Source organism: Vulpes vulpes, chromosome 3 (genome assembly GCF_048418805.1).
Source record: "Vulpes vulpes isolate BD-2025 chromosome 3, VulVul3, whole genome shotgun sequence".
Lineage (NCBI taxonomy): Eukaryota > Metazoa > Chordata > Mammalia > Carnivora > Canidae > Vulpes > Vulpes vulpes.
The window spans coordinates 100,660,292-100,680,667 of record NC_132782.1 but is presented as its reverse complement, the minus strand read 5'-3'; the positions used below and the strand labels follow the sequence as shown (position 1 = coordinate 100,680,667).

The following is a 20,376-nucleotide window of genomic DNA, read 5'->3' as shown; positions in this document are numbered from 1 at the left end:
TGGATGTCTCTTGCAGTTCTATTGGAGTTGCCCCAATGATCTTAACCCTACCCTCTAGTGGTTTGTAGCTATTTCAAGATACCATAAACAATGCCTTGGACCGGTATGAAGACTTACCTACCATTTTCTTTGCCTCTGGTCCCTGGATTGCAGAGAGAAGCTTCCCTAAATTCCTTAGCTCTCAGGACATGATGCTTGGTACACAGTTTTCCCTTAGCGCTCTTTTTAATGACTTTATTAGTATGGTCACAAGTTTGATGTCTATAGTACATTGATAATGTAGCTGAATACAAATATTTTAAATAAGTATATTACATAAATGTGTCAAGTTTTAAAGTGTCAAGTTTGAATGATCATGCATTTCCCATGCATTTGCATCTGCATCCCCAAATTGTACAACTCAATCTGTGCTACCCTCACTGGGTCTCGGTGTATGCCTCAGCTAGGTTGGGGCAGGAGCTGTTGTGCCTTTTTGCAGACCCAGATTTTCAAGAGCAATGGTGTTGAACTCAGGCATTCCATGGAGCAAGGAAAGCAAAACCAGGTTTTGCTCTGGTTCAGGTAAAAATGCAAATACCAACTATTGCTTGTGTGAGCCACCCGATCCTCCAGGGCTTGGGCTAGCACAAAGGGTATTTGGGTATCCCTGCATGAGGCCAACAGGCAATTTCTGTATCCATGTTTCCTCCCTGGGGGAAAATTCTAGAACTGAGATGCACAGTCTTCCAACATGCTGTCAGTTATATAGCTGGAACCAAGATGTGATTCATAGTAACTTTTTTCATCAAAGGTATTAACAGTCCAACCAACAACCTGAATGCCTTTGGCTGACCACTTCTTCAAGTAGTCCCTAAAGAAAGAGGAAAAGCCAATCCAGTTAGAATAAGGACCAGTTGTTCCAGGAATCTATAATGGTCACTAAATATGGTATTCAATGGGTACTAACAGTGCCCCAAAGAGCCTCTTAACTGGCCTCTGCATGCAATCAGAGGGAGTGTTCCAAAACCCAGCACCAGAACCTCCTCCACATTGTTCCAGCTTACAACACTTCAGTGACTTCTAAAGATATCCTCCACCACCACCACCCCGCCCCCCGCCAAAAGTCATATTGGAGGCCATACCTGGCTTATCCCCACCTGTCCTTTGGCCTCATCTTATGCCACACTCCCCGCTTCCTTTTTTGTGATAGGATATGGATTTTCTTTCAATTCTTTTTTAATTTTTTTTTTTTATTATTTATTTATGAGAGTCATACCGAGAGAGAGAGAGAGAGGCAGAGACATAGGCAGAGGGGGAAGCAGGCTCCATGCACCGGGAGCCTGACGTGGGATTCGATCCCCGGGTCTCCAGGATCGCGCCCTGGGCCAAAGGCAGGCGCCAAACCGCTGTGCCACCCAGGGATCCCTTTCTTTCAATTCTTTGAAAGATCTAGGCTCCTTCCTGTCCTAACACTTTTGCATGTTTCCTCTTCTACTTGGCTGTCTACCCTCCCACCCCATTCCCCTACTTGTTCTTCTGATCTTAGCTTAGTTGTTATCTCCTTGGGGATGATTCCTCTGATTAGGTCAAATTACACAGTATATGCATATGTACACTGTTCTCTCTACAGAGCATTTATCTTAGTTGTAACTTTATATTTAGATTTTAATTTGATGAGCAAATATCTCTTCTACTCGACTATAAATTCCATGAGGGCAGACCATGGTTTTCTTACCATAACATTTTTCAGCTCCTTACTATACCTTGCAATACTGTAAGCAAAACAAATATTGACTGACTTGAATGCACACATGCCTGAGAAAAATATGTAACTAACAACTCTAATCAGCTAAAATACACAGCTATCAAACTGCCACAATAAAGGTCAGAGATTGCTGGCGCATTTGGGAATGGAAAGTTTTCTTGGAAGCAATGGAGCAAAGCCTCTAATGTAGAGCAGAGCAGGAAGAGAGGTGGGAGGAATAAGGTAGGCGCTCACAAGATGTTTTCACTGTGACTCTGCTCTGGATCCTCTGTTGGTTTTCAACGGAAGCCAATCACAAGGGCATGTATTCTTTCTTTCATCATAGTTTGGCAGGTTTATTTTTTATTTTATTTTATTTTTTATTATTATTATTTTTCCCTAAAAGTGCACTAAAAAGTAAGAATTTTGATCAACTTATTTTGGAAACAGCGAAGTATGCCTGAATTCTTCCCACCTAAGAAGCCAGGAGCACTGTACCTTAATAAAGGCATGAAGGGGGCAGCCCGGGTGGCTCAGCGGTTTAGCGCCACCTTCAGCCCAGGGCCTGATCCTGGGATTGAGTTCCACATCAGGCTCCCTGCATGGAGCCTGCTTTTCCCTCTGCCTGTGTCTCTGCCTCTCTCTCTCATGAATAAATAAATAAAACCTTACAAAAAAAAAAAAAAAAAAAAAAAAGGCATGGAGGGCTTTGTGGGTAAAATTCAATCCAGGCTCTCCACTTTGTTAATTCTTCCTTTCCAAGAAGAACATTTCAGGAAATGTGTCAGGAAAATATAAAAAAAAAAACCTTCCAACTTACGGGGATACAAAATCCTTCTGTATGAGGAAAGCTGAAATTCCACACAGGTACCACAAGATATTATGCATGCTCCAATCGAGCAAAATGTCCATTACCACAAACATGGACTGTTTCCAGAAAGTATCATAGCGTGGCTTCCCATCTCCTGTATGGCTAAGGCTCCAAGGTCTATGAGTTAATGCTGTTATTACATTCTGATCTGTTTGTCTCATCTGAAAAGGAATTTTAGAAATTAAAATAAGTATCGTATCTTAAATCCAAACCTCTTATTTTTCTTTAGATTTAGCCAATGTACTTACTCATTCTGATGAAGTGGCCATAATGGTCTCCATGTCTACTAAGTAGACCTAAATCCTTTGAGTAAATAATGTAATGGATGTAAAGTACTTAATATGCAGTATAAATGAGAACACTTCCTTCACGAAATCCTTACCTTTAAAATGAGTAACTATAATTTCAGGGTCAAATTCTCATGTACAAGAATAAACTTTCAACTGGTTATCAATTTAAACTTTGGCCAGAGATAAGTTTATTAGAACTCCATGAAGATGGAACCATGATCATCTCCAGATGGGCTGGTTAGCTTTTGATTCTAGAGAAAATGGCTGAGCAAGAGTCGTTGAAGTGGGGAAGTGGGGCAAGAAGGAAGTGAGGAGAGAGAGCAGACAGAGAAGTAGGGGCAGGGGTTAGGGAAGGACAAGGAGAAATAGGAAGATGTGGATGTTTCAGTCTGTGCTCTGTGCTCCTCCGGACAACGTAGCAAACATTTTGAAGGCCTCTGTGGTCCAGTAAGATTGGGAAACACTGATTCAAATGTCCCCCATGACCCTATTCATCTTAATGACAGTTTATATCTGGATAGGTTCCACCCTTACTGTAAAATTTTAAATGTACACTCTTTTGGTCACTGTTGAAGAATGCTACAGAACCAACACATTACCTTGGAAACTGGTTAGTAAAAGAAAAGATTAGCATTTATTTGCCTATTGCATAACTAAACAGTAAATTAGAGTTTCTTTTTTAAGTAGGCCCAATGTGGGGCTTGAACTAACAACTGGCCAGGCACCCCTAAAGGAGTTGTTTAGAGCACTATTCTAGCTAATCCATTAAGAAACGACAGAATTAAAAGATTAAGATTTTGTAACTCCTAGTAAGTTGAGAGCTGGCCACTGACATGGAGAGCAGCTACAAACAACAACATAACAAGAGTCAATCAGAGGTTATGTGCCTCCTGATGAAAAAATACTGTCACCTGTGAGATTATCTTGCCATGAACAACTGAACCTCCACTAATCAAACCTTTTGCTCTACCAATTTATAGGAAATATGTACAGGAAAAGAATGTGTTAAGTTGCATCATGACATAGGAAGCAAAATCTGTACTTGGGTAAACTACAGAACAATCTGGTTTCTTAAAAAAAATACATCATAAGGAGGGAAAAGGAGAATGTAAAGGTTCTAAGATTTTAAATTATACTATGTAGTCTTTATCTGGGTCCTGATTCAAATGAACAATTACGAAAAACAAAAACCTGTTTATAATATTTCTGAGACAGATAAAAATTTATATATTGACTAGGTAATTCATGATCTTAAGGACTTCATAGTTTTAGATGGGATAATAGTTGTGGCTATATTTTTTTAAAAAATGAATCACTTTTTTAAAATAACAGGATTTTTATGGATGAAACGATTTCTGGAATTTACTTTAAAATAACACTGGCATAGGGAAATGGGGGTATGGATGAAATAAGCTGGATCATGGTTAAAGGGGGGGCTCATTTTACTACCATCTACTTTTGTGCATATTTTAAATTCTCCATCATTGGGATGCCTGAGTGGCTCAGCGGTTGAGCATCTACCTTTGACTCAGGGTGTGATTCCAGGATCCGGGATCGAGTCCCATATCAAGGTCCCTGCAAGGAGCCTGCTTCTCCCTCTGCCTCTGCCTCTGCCTCTCATGAATACATAAATAAAATTAAAAAAAAAAATTCTCCATCACGAAGTCATTTTTTTTAAAGGTATAGTCTGTTATTTAGTGAAATGAAGAGCTATATAATTCTTTCTCCTGAAAATGTTTACTAAAGTAATCTGAATGAGCCTGTAAACAATATAAAAGAAGGAGCTTAAAGAGGAATCTTGGTATTTTAAAATAGGGTATGAGTTCATTCTATTTGAATTTTTGTTAAAAGAGGAATTTAACTGAATGAAATTCAGTTCCATTTAACAGGCATCTATCTTATGCTTACCTGGCCCTTTCTGTTATCACCATCAACTAACACAGTATTATGTACAACGCAAATGTTGAATTTTACCTTATAGATAACTTCTGGCAAGAAAGAACAGACGATACTATTATTGTATAGTTGAGGAAACTCCAGATATATTTTCTTTAGAGCATCAGTAGCCTGCAAAGCAGAGAGATTCATGTATTTAAATGTAATAGTCCCAGCCAATAACTATTATATACTAAGTACAACCCTATGGAATAAATCAGAACTTTACTAATATATAAGGATGTTGAAAGGAATATTGGTAGATTCCATTATCCATTGGGATACTTCTTAAATTGACATCTACAGCAGACAGGGAAGAAAGTGGGGGTACTGTTGCTTTACTATTTTGTTGAGAGGCTCAACAAAATACTTTTTGGAAAGTATGGCAGGCAGCAGGCCAGTTGAGGCTGGAAGCAAAATTTTAAACTTTTTCCCTATATCCCAGTTTAGCCACTAGGAAAAGTCCTTTTATACCCACAACTCTATCACCCTCTGTCTTTCCTGGCTGAAGCATGAGTCAACCAGCCTGGGAACTACTAAGGGTAGATGTTCTCAGTCCAGAGGACTGAAAGGAAATGGCATTCATCACCAACATGGAGGCAGAAATCATGGGACAAGGGGGGAACTGGGAAGAGCTTCCCAAGGTGAAGAGAAGTTTCTTTCTGTACTAGTCCAGCTAAAGGAATGAAGAAGAAATGATAGAACTAAAATAGTGACATTTTGTAACCTCTTAGTGAATTAACAGATTTGGCCACTGAGCATCAATAGCAGCTAACAACAGAAGTGACTAGGCATTAGGGGGAATGTAATGTCACTATATAATAATTCTTGAAATATCACTAAATTTTGCAAAGTCCCAGATACCTATAACCAAATGTAAGCAACAAAATGCATTCCCAAAAAGAAAAAAGAACACAGAAATTACTGATGTCCTGTTTCCCCTTCACTAATGTGACAGAGCATGGGCTAAAGAGCCAAAGGTGTTTTCTCGCTGTCTGAACTGACATATGCCCTGTATGTGATTCTTCACCCACATTATTTGATTCTTTTAACAACCCCATGGGATCATTTCTTTTATTATTCTCATTTTCCCCATGAGGAAACTGATGCACATCAAGGTTAAGTTTACATTGTACCAAGTGAAAGAGTTTAAAACCATCTGTTGGGATGCCAAAGGCCATGATTTTGGCCCCTGTGCTCTACTATCTCCAATTTGCTACACTTGTTCCTTTACACTACCATTTTGGTCACTAAGTTCTAATGTTGCCCAAACTGTCTGCGAGCACCCAACCAGAAAGCTCAAATAGCTGGATTAAAAAAATTTTTTTTCTTCTTATTCTTCCCCTTTATTCTAAGAGAATATGCATGAAGGTCAGTACACCGTGGGTGAAATGTAGGACCTATCAGGGTTCTCAGCATGGGCAATATCATCAACAAAACCTGAAGTGCTCATTAAAAATACATGTTCATTCACCCTAGACATTTTCAGAATTTCTTTTCTTTGTGATATGGCCCAGGAATTCATATTTTTAATAGGTATTCCTGGTGATTCTGATGCAGGCCGACTGGAGAGCCTAGATGTATACAACTATGTATCAGAATATCAGGATGTACCAGCATGATAAATGAGCCAGAGCACCAGCCTCCTTTATTCAGAAATGAGTGTTTACTGTGCTAAAGTTAGAATATATACTTAGGCTCTTATTTCAGGTTTTAACAACTCTATATTCAGGTTAGAATACATACTTAGGCTCATATCCCAGGATGAATAAAACAAACAGACATCAGAATTCTCTACCAGCAGATGGCTTATTACTGATAACAACTTGCAAGGGGGAAAATACTTATAAGTTGTCCAAATGCAGAAAAAAAGTATTTGTACTTGAAAAGCTGATTATAAGTGAACAAATGTAATCTAAACTGTATTTTCCCATTGATTTCCATTGCAACAATATGTTTTTATGAATAAAAGTATGTTCTAAAATTTAAACAAATTTTATTTTGGAATGCCATATGCATTTGAAGAGATTATAATAATTTATCATAAAAATATAATTACTCAAATCATAGAATAACAAAACTGTACATAAGGGATAGAAATCATACAGGGAAGAGAATTCTAAGTAAAAGATAAATATCCTAACAGCTATCAAAAAATCTATATAAGGGAGTTCTCTTTAAAGTCAGTACGTTGTTGTCCAATCTGAAACCGCAACTGGTCTTGAGTCTAACTCCTGAATTCTTTCTTACAAGGTTAGTTGAATGGTTTATTCAAGAAATGCCTCTTTATGCCTTATTTAAATATCTTTAAATGCTATTTGTGCAAGTGAGAGAAACGCCACTCTCTATTTTGTATCAGTTGTAGAATGCCAGGAGTTGTTCAAGGGTAGCATCAAAGGTTAAGAGTTCCATAATTTACTATTTCCTTAAAGATGTGGATTTTTGCATTGTAAACTTCTAATATCCAAATATAATTTGTAAAAATAATTTAAGAAGGGTAAGAAGCAAAATCTACAGTTAATTTTGGAAATGACTAGCAATTAAAAAAGATGTCCTTTCAAAAAAGTGAAGACTATGGCATAAACTGTACCATGTTTGCATGGCCCTTGACATCAAAGAAGATTGTGAGGTTATAGTTTAGGCACTCTGCAACGGCTTCTCTCAGGGTAGGGATCTTTTCATCAGGGAAATCATTCCTATAAGAGAGGGGAAAGGAATAATATATTGCAGGAAAAAGAAAAAAATTTAGTGAAACATTTGACAAATGTCTCCCAACCAACAGGAAAGAGTGTTTTCTCTAACTTTTCTTTAAGCATACAGAAGTCTAAGGATAATTTATGTCTTTGAACCAGATTACAGATACCCTTGACCAAAGAACAGTAACAACAAAAATCACTTAATTTTTAGGAAATCATTAGATTTTTAATATAACTAGTAACTCTACTCACCAAAGGGAACAGTATAATGCCACCTCTGGAGAACCTGAGACTTAAATTTAAGACTGTAATTGCCCTATAAAACCTTGTGCAGAAAAAAACAAACACAAACAAAACAAACAAAAAAAACAAAACAAAACTTGTGGAGAAACTCCTAGGAATACATAAATCTGTTCACTGTGTTGTTGTGCACTTAAGTACAATTGTTCAAAACAAATAATTGTCTATACATAATTTTCTGATAAAGAAAAGGATAGTTAAGTGCCTGATATATAAGAAATTAGCTTTTTTTCACATAATAAAATTTCACTTTACATGATTTAACTTATGTTTATCCAACTATTTAATTTCAAGTGTAATATCTTGGTTAAAAAGAAAAAGATAAATAGTACAGGCAATTTTGCCAGCCATTCTATTCAATGCCTATTCCCTGGGAGTGAGAGATGAGACATGCCTTTGCTATTCCCTTGGCCAGTCTTAGTTTCCATACTCTCCTCTCAGGATGAGCATCTCACCATAGTGAGGGTAATTCTAGAGAAAATACCTATTTTTCCTACAACATGGTCCATAAACACAAGCCAATGACTTCACCTCGTGTTTAAACAAAGAGATGGCAGCGAGTTCCAATTGTATGATAAAGACTGGCTGTGTTAAAGACATTAAGATGGTATATTGACACCAATATTGCACCTTTTTTTTTTTTAAATTAGAAAGGTGTTTAATTAGTTCTTAATGTCTATTTTCCAATATAGATTAGAAGTAGTAAAACAAACAACAACAAAACCTATGTAGAATGACATAGTGTAACATAGTAATGGAGTAGTTACCTAGAAGATATTTCTCATTTGATTTTCCTTCCCTGTCTAGAGGATTTTTATGTATTTAAAATTTTTCACATACTCTTTTCTTTAAGATCCACTGTACTAGGGCAGCCTGGGTGGCTCAGCAGTTTAGCGCCACCTTCTGCCCAGGGTGTGATCCTGGGGACCCGGGATCGGGATCGAGTCCCACCTCAGACTCCCTGCATGGAGCCTGCTCCTCCCTCTGCCTGTGTCTGTGCCTCTCTTTCTCTCTCTCTCTTTCTCTCTCTGTGTCTCTCACGAATAAATAAATAAAATATTAAAAAGAAAAAAAAAAGATCCACTGGACTATAAGGAAAAGTGAATTTTTTTAAGGCATACTGATGAATGAATGAATGAATAATTGTTTTTTCTTTTTAAAGATTTCAGACATTGAACAGAACTCAGAGTTTGGATGGATTTTATTTAAGGGTAGCAGTTTATATGATAGATGCCAACATTTTCAGTGGTTTCTCTCCTCCATGGATTTCCAGGATTATTACAGGTAATTTTTGAGGAGTCTGGCTAAAAGTTTATCAATTTTACTTATCTTTTCAAAGAATCACATCTTGGTTTCATTGATTTTTTTTTATTGATCTTTTCTATTGCCTTTTTAGTCTCTTGTTCATTTATTTTTGCTTCGATCTGTATTATTTCCTTCCTTTTACTCACCTTGGGCTTTGTTCTTCTTTTCCTAGTTCCTTTAGTTGTAAGTAAGGTCTGATTGAGATTTTTCCTATTCCTTGAGGTAGGCCTGTATTGCTATGAATTCCCTCTTAGAACTGCTTTTGTTGTATCCCAAAGATTTTGGACTATTGTGTTTTCATCTGTCTCCATATATATTTTTTAAATTTCTTCTTTGATTTCTTTGTTGACTCATTGGTTGTTTAGTAGCATGCCATTTAGCCTCCACATGCTTGTGTTTTTTCCAGCTTTTTCCTGTGATTGATTTCTAGTTTCATACTGTTGTGGTCAGAAAAGATGCATGATATGATTTTAGTCTTCTTAAACTTACTGAGACTTGTTTTGTGGCCTAACATGTGATCTATCCTGGAGAATGCTCCATGTGCAACTGAAAGAATATACACTCTATTGTTTTTGGATATTATGTTCTACGTATATCTGTTATGTCCATCTGATCTAATGTGTCGTTCAAAGACAAAGACGGTTTCATTACTGATTTTCTGCCTGGATGATCTATCCACAATATCATGCCTTCTTAAAGGATTTTAAGAATGGCGATGACCCTGAGCATTTTTTGCTTTAATTGCTGACTTGGAAGCTGACCTCTTGTTAGCTGCAATGTCACTGTAATACTAAGATCAGCCTTTCCCTCACAGATACCAAACAATGAACTATGATGATTGTAAAGAGCGATTCCAGCAGCCTGCACTCAGAACTTTCAAGTGTTACCAATACTCTTTTTAGATTAAAGTATAATTTCCTTTGGTTGACTTTTCTGTCAGATCCTAGGAAAATAAAATCTGAATAATCTTTTAGGGAGTACTATAACATAATCACTAGGCTGAAAATTTAATACTCAAGGAATACTGATCATTCTCCAGAGAAGTGACACAACATGACTAACAGTGAGCACATGTTTTTCAGTATTACAAAGAGGAGAGGGATTTAGATAACCACATTCCAAAGTATATTACCCAGTACACTCATTCTAACGTGTTTATGGTTGTTAATGGTGGGAATGGTGAGGGTTCTGTACTCATATATGTTTGACAAACATTAAAGGTAATAACTGATTGATATGGACCGTTTATCCCTAAAGGGAACATCTAGAATATAGTACCTGATCTCAGCTAATCCGAGAACCCTTTTCTTGTGGAATCTTATAGAATTAGTTCTGATATACATATATATAAAATTTATTTATATGATAATACAAAGTAATTATTTAATGTTACTAATGTTAGTGACCAGACAGAGTATTGTCTTGAGAATAATTCCCAGACCAAATCTGGCTTCAATGGGAAAAGATGAAAAACATCCATGCCATATTTCTGTTGTTCCTGGCACCCTGCTCATTACCTGGGAAACTTGTATTCAGTTCAAAACAGAATACAACAAAACAATTCTCCTGGAGCAGAAGATGCCAGTGTCTTTAGCAGGTGCCAGTATCTTTCTGTGATCCCCAACAAAAGCTGAAAGGTATATTTAAGTGACAAGGAACTACTTACCTTAACCTGTGATTTGCTGCAGGATTAAGCTTCCTAATTTGTTCAAATGTCAAATCACACAATCGACCAGTGCCATCAGTCGTCCTATCGACTGTGTTATCATGCATTAGGACAGGAATCCCATCAGAAGTAAACTCAATGTCCAACTCCACACCTGTTGCTCCATTCTTAGCTGCCTTAACAAAAACATCAACAATATTAATGGTAAGTGGCCACAGGTGTCACTTTACAATTTAAATGATCAAGATAACCAACACATAGCTTCTCTTACTGATTCCTTCTCCTTCCTGTACCAAATAACAACTCACTCAGTTTCTACTTTTCCTATTGATAAACTTCAACTTGCACACTCAAACAATTCCCCACTCTTCCCATTCTCACAGTAGTAGATGGGGGAGGTTTCTGGAACTTAAGTTTTCTCTGGTTGCTTTAACCTCATGGGCTATTAATGGCTCACAATTACAAATATTTAGACAAATTCCACTGTTCACCTCCACTCTGCTTGGTACAGCATCTCTGGTGAGTCCCCTGTGTTTGCTGATTAGCTGTATATTGCACTACTTTGGCATAAACAAGAGGAGTCAGGTTTTTGTTGGTTTAACATTACACTCTGTAGCAAAACACCAAGCCTGCTTTTAGGGGACACTACATTTTGTTTATGTAAGCAGCACTGGCTGTTCGCCAGCAAGCTGGTAAGCAAGATAAGGTTTACTAGAATTTATCTGAAAAGAGAGCTTGAGTATGTTTCTCTGAGATACACTACCCAGCGTTTGCTTCCTTGCCTTCTCTGTCACAATGAAGACCTGAAATACTCATTATGATCAAGATTTTAAATTAAAAAAAATTTTAAATTATGCAAATACACAGCAGTATACAGCAAAAAAGACTTAACCGATGTTAATATTTTGCCACATTTACTTCAATTTCTTGCTGACCTGAAACATAATAATAGTCACTATATACTGAGCTTTTTCTATACAGTCTCAGGCATTATTCTAAATGCTTTAAATGTATCAACTCGTTTAATTTTCACCACCATTGGGTAGTACTAAGATTCTCATTTTCAAATGAGGAAATAGAGAAATTAAGAAACTTGCTCTAGGGTGTACAAACGGTGACATGGTAGAGGCTGCATTTTTTTTTTTTTTTTTTTAGAGGCTGCATTCTTAAGCACTATGTTTACTACTGACACTACGGATATAGTGAAATTTCTCCCCCTTCCTTTCCAGCTTAAAGTTGATGCGCATCATTCCTCTGTAATTCTCTTATAGGCTTAATAAGTACCCAGAAACTACATGCAACTCTGTACTAGTGCACAGTAAGCATTCAATAATTGTTAGCCATTGTTATTTATTGGGTTCTTTTTAACACATTTTTAATTTTAATACAGTTGAATTTGTCAATCATGTCCTTTATGGGCACAGATTATTCTATTTTATTTTTTTTTAAGATTTTATTTATTTATGCATGACACACACACACACACACACACACACAGAGGCAGAGACACAGGCAGAGGGAGAAGCAGGCTCCATGCAAGGAGCCTGATGTGGGACTCGATCCCGGGACTCCAGGATCCCGTCCTGGGCCGAAGGTAGGTGCTAAACTGCTGAGCCACTCAGGGATTCCCAGATTATTCTATTTTATTTAAATTCTTTCCTACCCCCATTTATAAAAATATAATACAACTCTATTTTTTTAAAGGATTTAATTTATTTTATTCATGAGAGACACAAACACACACACACACACACACACAGAGAGAGAGAGAGAGAGAGAGAGAGAGGCAGAGACACAGGCAGAGGGAGAAGCAGGCTCCTGCAGGGAGCCCAATGTGGGACTCAATCCTATGACCTCGGGATCATGACCAGATCTGGAGGCAGATGCTCAACCACTGAGCCACCCAGGTGTCCCAATACAACTCTATTTTCTTCTAAGCTTTAGAGCTTTTTTTGATTTTCACATTATGACCAAGATTTTCCCCTCTAAAAAAAATCCCAATTCTATCACTAACTGGCTGTGTCATCTAGTTATTTACCATATTCCAGACTCAGTTTCATCTTTTTTTTTTTAAAAGATTTATTTATTTATTCATGTGAGAGAGGGAGGGAGAGAGAGAGAGAGAGAGGCAGAGACATAGGCAGAGGGAGAAGTTTCATCATTTTTAAGATGATACTTCTCAGGGCATCTGGGTGGCTCAGTCAGTTAAGGGACTCTTGATTTTGGCTCAGGTCATGATCTCGAAGTCGTGGGATGGAGCTCTGCATAAGGCTCTGCCCTTAGAGTGGGGTCTGCTTGAGATTCTCTCTCCTTCTGCCCTTTCCCCAACTTGCATGGACAGACGCATGCTCTCTCTTTCTCTCTCTCAATAAAATCTTAAAAAACAAAAAAGATACTTCTCTAATGATCTTAAGAGATGTGAGGATTCAGAAATTATGCATGTAAATTACCAAGCTTGATGACTGCCTCAAGGTTGGCACTCAACATAAACTATTATGATTTTTTTTTCAAATATTTTATTTTATTTATTTATTCATGAGACACACAAAGAGAGGCAGAGACACAGGCAGAGGGAGAAGCAGGCTCCATGCAGGGAGCCCGATGTGGGACTCGATCCCGGGTCTTCAGGATCATGCCCTGGGCCAAAGGCAGGTGCTGAACTGCTGAGCCACCCAAGCATCCCAACTATTATAATTAAAAAGAAAAACATCTCAGTGAAAAAACCATTACAATGTAGTGCTCACATCTTATACTGGTTTAATCTTTTATAAGATTAAAAGATATCTTCTCTAAGTTAAAGACAGAAGAATGCACTGTTAAATCATCATGGGTTTTATCATTTAAGACATAAAACAACATCACACTTTCAGTATTCACAGTGCATCTCTCTCACTGTAACACAAATGTTATCCTTATTCCTTGATGCCAGCACTGTAAGTAGGTCAATTATATTTGTACTTATTAGGGACATCTCTATTTGGTTAAACATAAAAAATAACAATGGTGAGACACTGAATTTTAGCAAGATTAATTAGTGAGTTCATTTATTTGTCTTTTCTGAGTAGTTTATTAAGGCCCAAAACAAAAGCTTCTAATGACTGCACTCAGCTTTATCAAACTTTCATGTTATTCCAGGTATAGAGGCAAAAAGATAAAACTCCTGTTTTAAATTCACCTATTAGTATACAATTCACACTCATCTTTTCACTTTGAGAAATTCCTTATAATAGTATTTTTTCTTCAAATTTCACATAAACTGGCTTACAAAAATACTGCAATTTTATTAAAATTTTATTTAAAATGAAAAAACTTATTTAAAAACTATACTGATAGTTTAATAATAGAATAGCACAATGTAATTCAATGGTTGCCCTGAGGCAGAAGTGTGAGCTGGGAGTTAACTCCATTGAGCACAAAGGAACTTTCTAGGGTAATGGAAATGCATTAAGGTGGTAGTTAGCCAGGTGTATATATTCATCAAAACTCATCAAACAGGGACTGGGTGGCTCAGCCCTTGAGCGGGCTCAGGGCGTGATCCTGGAGTACTAGGATCGAGTCCCACATCAGGCTCCCTGCATGAAGCCTGCTTCTCCCTCTGCCTGTGTCTCTGCCTCTCTCTTTCTGTGTCTCTCGTGAATAAAGATAATCTTAAAAACAAAACAAAATTCATCAAACTGTACACTGAAAATGTCTGTTATTAATGTAACTTACACTTTGATAACATTGATTTAAAAAGTATTGGTTTAACTACTTCATTATATTTATATGACTTTTTATTTTATTTTTTAAAAAATATTATATACATATATATATATATATATATATATTTTTTTTTTTTTTTGCTGGATCGAACGAATGAATAACTGTGTTTAACCTTTTCAGGAATTGCCACTGTTTTTCCTGCCAGCAGTGTAGGAAGGTTCCAATTTCTCCACATCCTCGTCAATACCTATTACTGTCTTTTTGTTTATTGCCACCTTAATGGGTATTTTGTGTTGGTTTGATTTCCATTTCCCTGATGACTGATAATGATAAGTATCTTTTCTCATGCTTTATTGGCTATTAGTACATCACAATCTTTCCAACAAATACTTATTGATTGCCTATTAGATATGAGGCACACTGTTCTAAGCAGTGAGGAGAGAATGGTGAACAAGAAAGAAAAGGATCACAGATCTTACATTTCAGTAGGGAAAAACAGATTACAAATATGTTACATGTAAATGATGATAGTGATAAATGTTTTGAAAAAGAAAACAGAGGGTAATATGAAGGTTAAGGCAAGGCAGTCAAGGAAGGGCTCCCTAAGAATATGACATCTGAGCTGAGACCTCAATGATCAGAGGGAGCTAAACATATGAAGATTCAGGGGAAGAGTTTTCTGAGCAGAAGAAACAGCAAGTATATAACAAAGACCACAATGTAGGATGGAGGCACAAACTGTTGACTGTCAACTCAAATCTATTTCCTTTCTTCTTCCCCGCTGGTAGAGACCTACTCTTGCCCCATTGATTAGAGTAAGCGAACTATTTTCAAACCTCTCTCTGTGTGTAACGGAGACTTCTGGGAAAAGCATGGGAGTGAGATTGGATGGTGGTGTTTAAGAATGTGACGTCTGGGGCTGCATTGGCCAGCTGGCAACTACAACAAAGGCTAGCATAAATACGCTGCAGGTGGCAGAGCAGATTGAGCCACAGAACCTGAGTCCTCCATGATTATAAACTGCACAGCTAAATAAACCATTGTGGAAGTCACCTCTCCCCCATACTTTGTTATGTGAGATAGTAAGCCCCCTTACATATTTGAAGTTTGAGTCTCTATTACATGAAGCCAAAAGCATCCTAACAAACACCCAGGGTGGTTGAAATGGGAGCAGGGGCTTTGAGAAAGGTATAAGATAAAAAATGTCTGGATTTTATTTAATTCCAATAGAGAACCACTGGAGGATTTTAAACAAGGCAGTATATAATCTGATTTATACTTTTAAAGCTGCACTCTGGCTCCTGTGTGGAGGATGGACTGTGGGTATAATTTAATTCCTCTTTTACTGTTAATAATCATGTATGTTTTTGGAATACATCGATTTCATCTCTTTCAAGTTTCTCCTTCTGTATCTATTGTATAATCTATTAGAAATTCTACCATTCTCAGAATGTCTTTCCTGACTTTTTACATAGTAAAATATTTAAGAATATAAATTATGAGCTGCATACATACAAAGGGAGGAAAACAGGACCAAAAACATACTTTGATGGAAATAAACTACATATTCCTTTTGAAGTCAAGAAGGAGGATGTGACCTTGTCTTCTACAGTTTGTATTCAACAGCTAAATTCTGTTACAGCTAAAAAGTTCATCCATAATGATTTTATAGGTGAACAAGAAGAATTATCATAATTCACTTCGTCTTAAGACCATGAACTTGGCATAGTTTTTATCATTATTACATATATTAAAGACATACACAACCTAAACATACAAGACATGAATGGAAATTAGCTTTAATTCCCTTGCAACACAACAGGATATGAAACACTCTATGTGTATGTGTAGCTCATGTACATACTCCCTCATTTAGTATGATTTATATGTAGTTAATGATGTTCCTGGCCAAACCAGATCACTGATAAATACTTAGGAATGTCTTTTGTGTTTAATTAACATGGAGTTATACTTTAAGGCAATTTACATAAAGGTAATTTGAAATGGAAGCCAGTGACAATTATGTACTTTTCCCCCTATAATATAATTATCTTTCTTTTCATGACAATTCTTCTGTGTAGCTATGTTACTTCACTTGACCTCAGTTTAAGCTAGAATGTAAAATACATTCTTTAATATCTTTATATTTCTATTTATTTATTAAGATTTTATTTTCAGGTAATCTCTACATCCATCATGGGGCTTGAACTCATGACCCTGAGAACAAGAGTGGCATGCTCTTCCAATTGAGCCAGCTAGGCACTCTTCCCCTTGGTGTATTGTGACAGAAGGGAGACAGAGCATCTTTTCTAGCTTTCTATTTAAAAATAAAGATATTGGATCACCTGGCTGGTGGGCTTGCTCACTTCCTCAAATAAATAAATCTTTAAAAACAAAAAGAAAGAGAGAAGTCTAACTTGGTTTGCAAACACAGAATCAGCGATCCTCCACAAGCTTCTTTTTTTTAAGATTTTATGTATTTATTCATGAGAGACACACAGAGAGAGAGGCAGAGACAGAGGCAGAGGCAGAGGGAGAAGCAGGCTCCATGCAGGGAGCCCGATATGGGACTCGTTCCCAGGTCTCTCTCCAGGATCACGCCCTGGGCCGAAGGCAGGCGCTAAACCGCTGAGCCACCCAGGGATCCCATATCCTCCACAAATTAAAAGCTGCCTTCCTGGCTCCTTGCCTTTTTCAGACTTCATTTTTTTTTTTTTTTTTACCGTTAGACTGAGATGATTTTAAAAATGAAGCCATCTTTAGATTATTGGCCTAAAGATCTTACATTTGTGATCCCCATTTTATAGATAGGGAAACTGAGGTCAGGGTGGGGGAGAGTGAAGAGAAGTCTAGACTGCCTTCCTTTCCCACCCTACTCAGAACTCTGACTGGGACACAGAGATCTTAAGTAACTTGCTCATTATGTAATACTGTCTGTCCCTAGCTGGACAAGAAGTTCAAAGTTTTTACGTCCTGGAACACAGCCTAATCTCTGACAAAGAGCCCTGGGGCTCGGAATCCTGAATTCTAAGAGTTGTGTGTATTTGAGTCAATTTTCCTACCCATTCCATGTTAAAATAACGTCTCAAAGATATGTGAGGATCAGAAGTATTTCCACAGATGCAAAAGTGCATATAAAGCTGAAAATCCCTCATACGACACCAACTATCATTATTATGAAGTCAGGAAAGACTGCCAGGAGCTTGGAAGGAGCAAGAGTCTTAGGACAGCCTTGTGAAAAAGAGAAGCAGAAATTGTTCGGGAGTCTAGCTGCCAGGGTTGTTTGGTATGAACTGTGTGTTTGGAGAAAAAGGTGATAAGAGGATGACTTGGATAATTTGGAGGACAAGCCAAGCCAGCTCCTGTGAATGCGATGCGTTTAGAATAGAATCAACCACCACAGCGACCGTACCTTAACCTGGGTCACATCTCCTGCTCCATTTGCCAGTCTTTGTTCTGTTCCTTGAAGTCAGTCTGCATAGTGTCTGTTACCTGAACATTCCAACATTATTCCCACCTCTGGACTTTTGCACCTGCTATTCCCTTTTCCCGGGGACACCTTTTTTCCAAATCCAAGGCTCATAACCTCAGTTTCAGTCCAGGTCACGTCTTGCGAGGGGACTTCTCTATCTACAATGGTCTAGAATAGACTATCTAGAATAGTCTTAGTCCTCCTCCTCCTCCTCCCAGTCATTCCTTATCCCGTTACCCCTTTTCTTCATTACACTTTTTCGCTCTCTTAAAAGTTATCTCATTCATGCGTTTACTTGTTGAAGGCCGATTTCCCACATTCCAATCAACGCACGCTTTCGCAGGGACCCTTCTTCCCGTCTGTACCCTCCGCGCCTGGCACAGGGCAAATATGTAGCTATTTGCGGTGATCTAGAAATAAGTTGGGAGATTTCGGACTTCGGAGGGACGGAGGGCCAGCCACTTGGATGTATTCCTTGGGGACGAGTGGGACCTGGGAAGGCTAACATGAGAATACGGGGGAACCTTCGGAGGGCCCAGCAAGGAACCTCGGAAGGTCCCACCTCCCTCCAGCGGGTGCGGAGGGGCGCGAGGCGTGGGGGGCTCACCTGCCGAATGGCCGCCAGCGTGTTCTCGGGCGCGTCGTGGCTGCCGCCGCGGTGGGCGATGGCGGAAACCCGGTCCCGCGGCTTGAGCACCTGCAGGGCCCTGCGGGAGGGCACGGGCTCAAAGCTGAAGAGGCGCAGCAAGAGGTAGAGGCTGCCGGTGAAGAGGCAGGCATTGAAGGGACTACGCGTCACCAGCAGCAGCAGCAGCAGCAGGAAGGAGAAGGGGCCCAGGAGGCCTCCCTGTTCCTCCCACAGCCACATGCCGGCGCCCGCACCGGCACGGCTGGGAGTCCCGGACCCGCCGGGCTCCCCGGACAAGAGAGCGAGGAGCTGGGGCGAAAGCCCAAGACACCCGCCACAGAGGGAGCCCTCTTAGGGGACCAGCGCCGCACAATGGCGGCGGCGGCCGCATCCGGGGAGGGAGCCCGCCGTCCAGCCAATCAGGGCCCGGGATCTGCAGAGCTCGTGGGGGGGGGGGGGGGGGCGGGGCCGCTGCCATGGCAACGGAGGTGGGCCCAGGCGCTAGGCTCACATTCCAAAATAGCTCGGGATTATTCTGGGGTCGGGACTTCAACCAAGATTTTTCAGACTCCAGAAAGGAGGGTGGAACACCAGAGCGGTCGCAGGGTTGTAGGGCTGGAAGGGGATCTTGGTGACTCTTCACTCTGCCCTTGAGGAAACTGCCCAGCGAGCCTTGCAGGGGCCGGACGTTTAGATTGCTTATTTATTCAAGATGTGCAAACACAGGCGGTCAGGACACACGCGTGCGTGGGACCGCCTGGATCGCTGCTCTCCTGGGGTTTACATTCTCGTGGGAGGAAATAATAGCGCTTAGGGAGTATAGCTCACATTTGTGGAGCGCTTACCATGTTCCAGGGTCTGTGCTAGCAAATGCTTTATGCATCTCATTTATGCTCACAAGAGTCTCAGTGGGTAAGTATTAGTTCAGGAGGCTGAATTCAGTCGATTTTGGAAGGATTTTTTTCAGATTCTGAGGGAATGAAAGAGCATGGCGAAAGAGGCACAATGAAATTATAAAGCTGGAAGGAATTTTACGGAGTCCTTCATTTTATAGACGAGGAAACTGAAGCTAGGAGTGGTGAAGTGAATTGAGCAATCTATGACAGGCAGGACTGACATCAAGCCGTTCTAGTTTTAAGCCAGTGGCCCTTGCACTCCTCCTCCTAACCTTACATTTCCTCCTACTAAGGGCTAATAGTGGGGCCTTTGTACTAGGGACTGTGCAAGAAATTCATCTGAATTGTTCTTCACAACTACCCTGGTGATAGGCTCTTTTCTTTCTTTCTTTCTTTCTTTCTTTCTTTCTTTCTTTCTTTCTTTCTTTCTTTCCTTTCTTTCTCTTTTCTTTTCTTGTGATAGGCACTTTCAAAACTCGTTCTCCATGTGCAAAAATCGGCACAGGAAGGACTTTGAGCAAGAAAGGCAGGAGGTTAAATCGAGGTAGGAAATGGTAAGGGGCAAGTACATATTTTGGAAAACTAGTAACATGTTTAGATAGAAAACTTTGGTAAAACATTCAGGGCTTTTTGAGCCATCTTGAACCTGTTATCTTTCTTTCCCACTGATTTGCCAAAGGGTAGGATTGTCTTGAGGCTTAGAGTTGATATCTAGGATTCAGCAATTTTTTATTTACGGAGAAAAAATTTGGTGAACGTTGTTATGTTTTCCAGCGACCACAAGGAAGAGGTTATCTTTCTTTTTTCTTTTTTTTTCTTTTTTTGGAAAGAGGTTATCTCTTGACCGATAAATAAAAAGTAGCAATTTCAATAAACACTTAAGGGGGCTGGG

The 20,376-nt window shown here is 39.0% G+C and overlaps 1 protein-coding gene across 2 annotated transcripts; it reads right to left on the bottom strand.

The window, feature by feature from the left end:
* Positions 1 to 206: 206 nt before the first annotated feature.
* GDE1 (glycerophosphodiester phosphodiesterase 1) lies at positions 207 to 19,005 on the bottom strand. 2 transcript variants are annotated; one of them, XM_026003193.2, is made up of 6 exons: positions 18,568 to 19,005; positions 10,787 to 10,962; positions 7,410 to 7,515; positions 4,859 to 4,951; positions 2,544 to 2,755; positions 207 to 850 (listed from the first exon to the last, which is right to left on the bottom strand). In XM_026003193.2, the coding sequence occupies exons 1-6, from the start codon at positions 18,826 to 18,828 to the stop codon at positions 703 to 705; spliced, it is 996 nt and encodes a 331-aa protein (XP_025858978.1). In that variant the 5' UTR covers positions 18,829 to 19,005; the 3' UTR covers positions 207 to 702. The 2 variants fall into 2 exon arrangements, with proteins under 2 accessions (XP_025858978.1, XP_025858979.1); XM_026003194.2 differs by having other exon boundaries at positions 10,787 to 10,958; positions 18,568 to 18,994.
* Between the last annotated feature and the right edge of the window lie 1,371 nt (positions 19,006 to 20,376).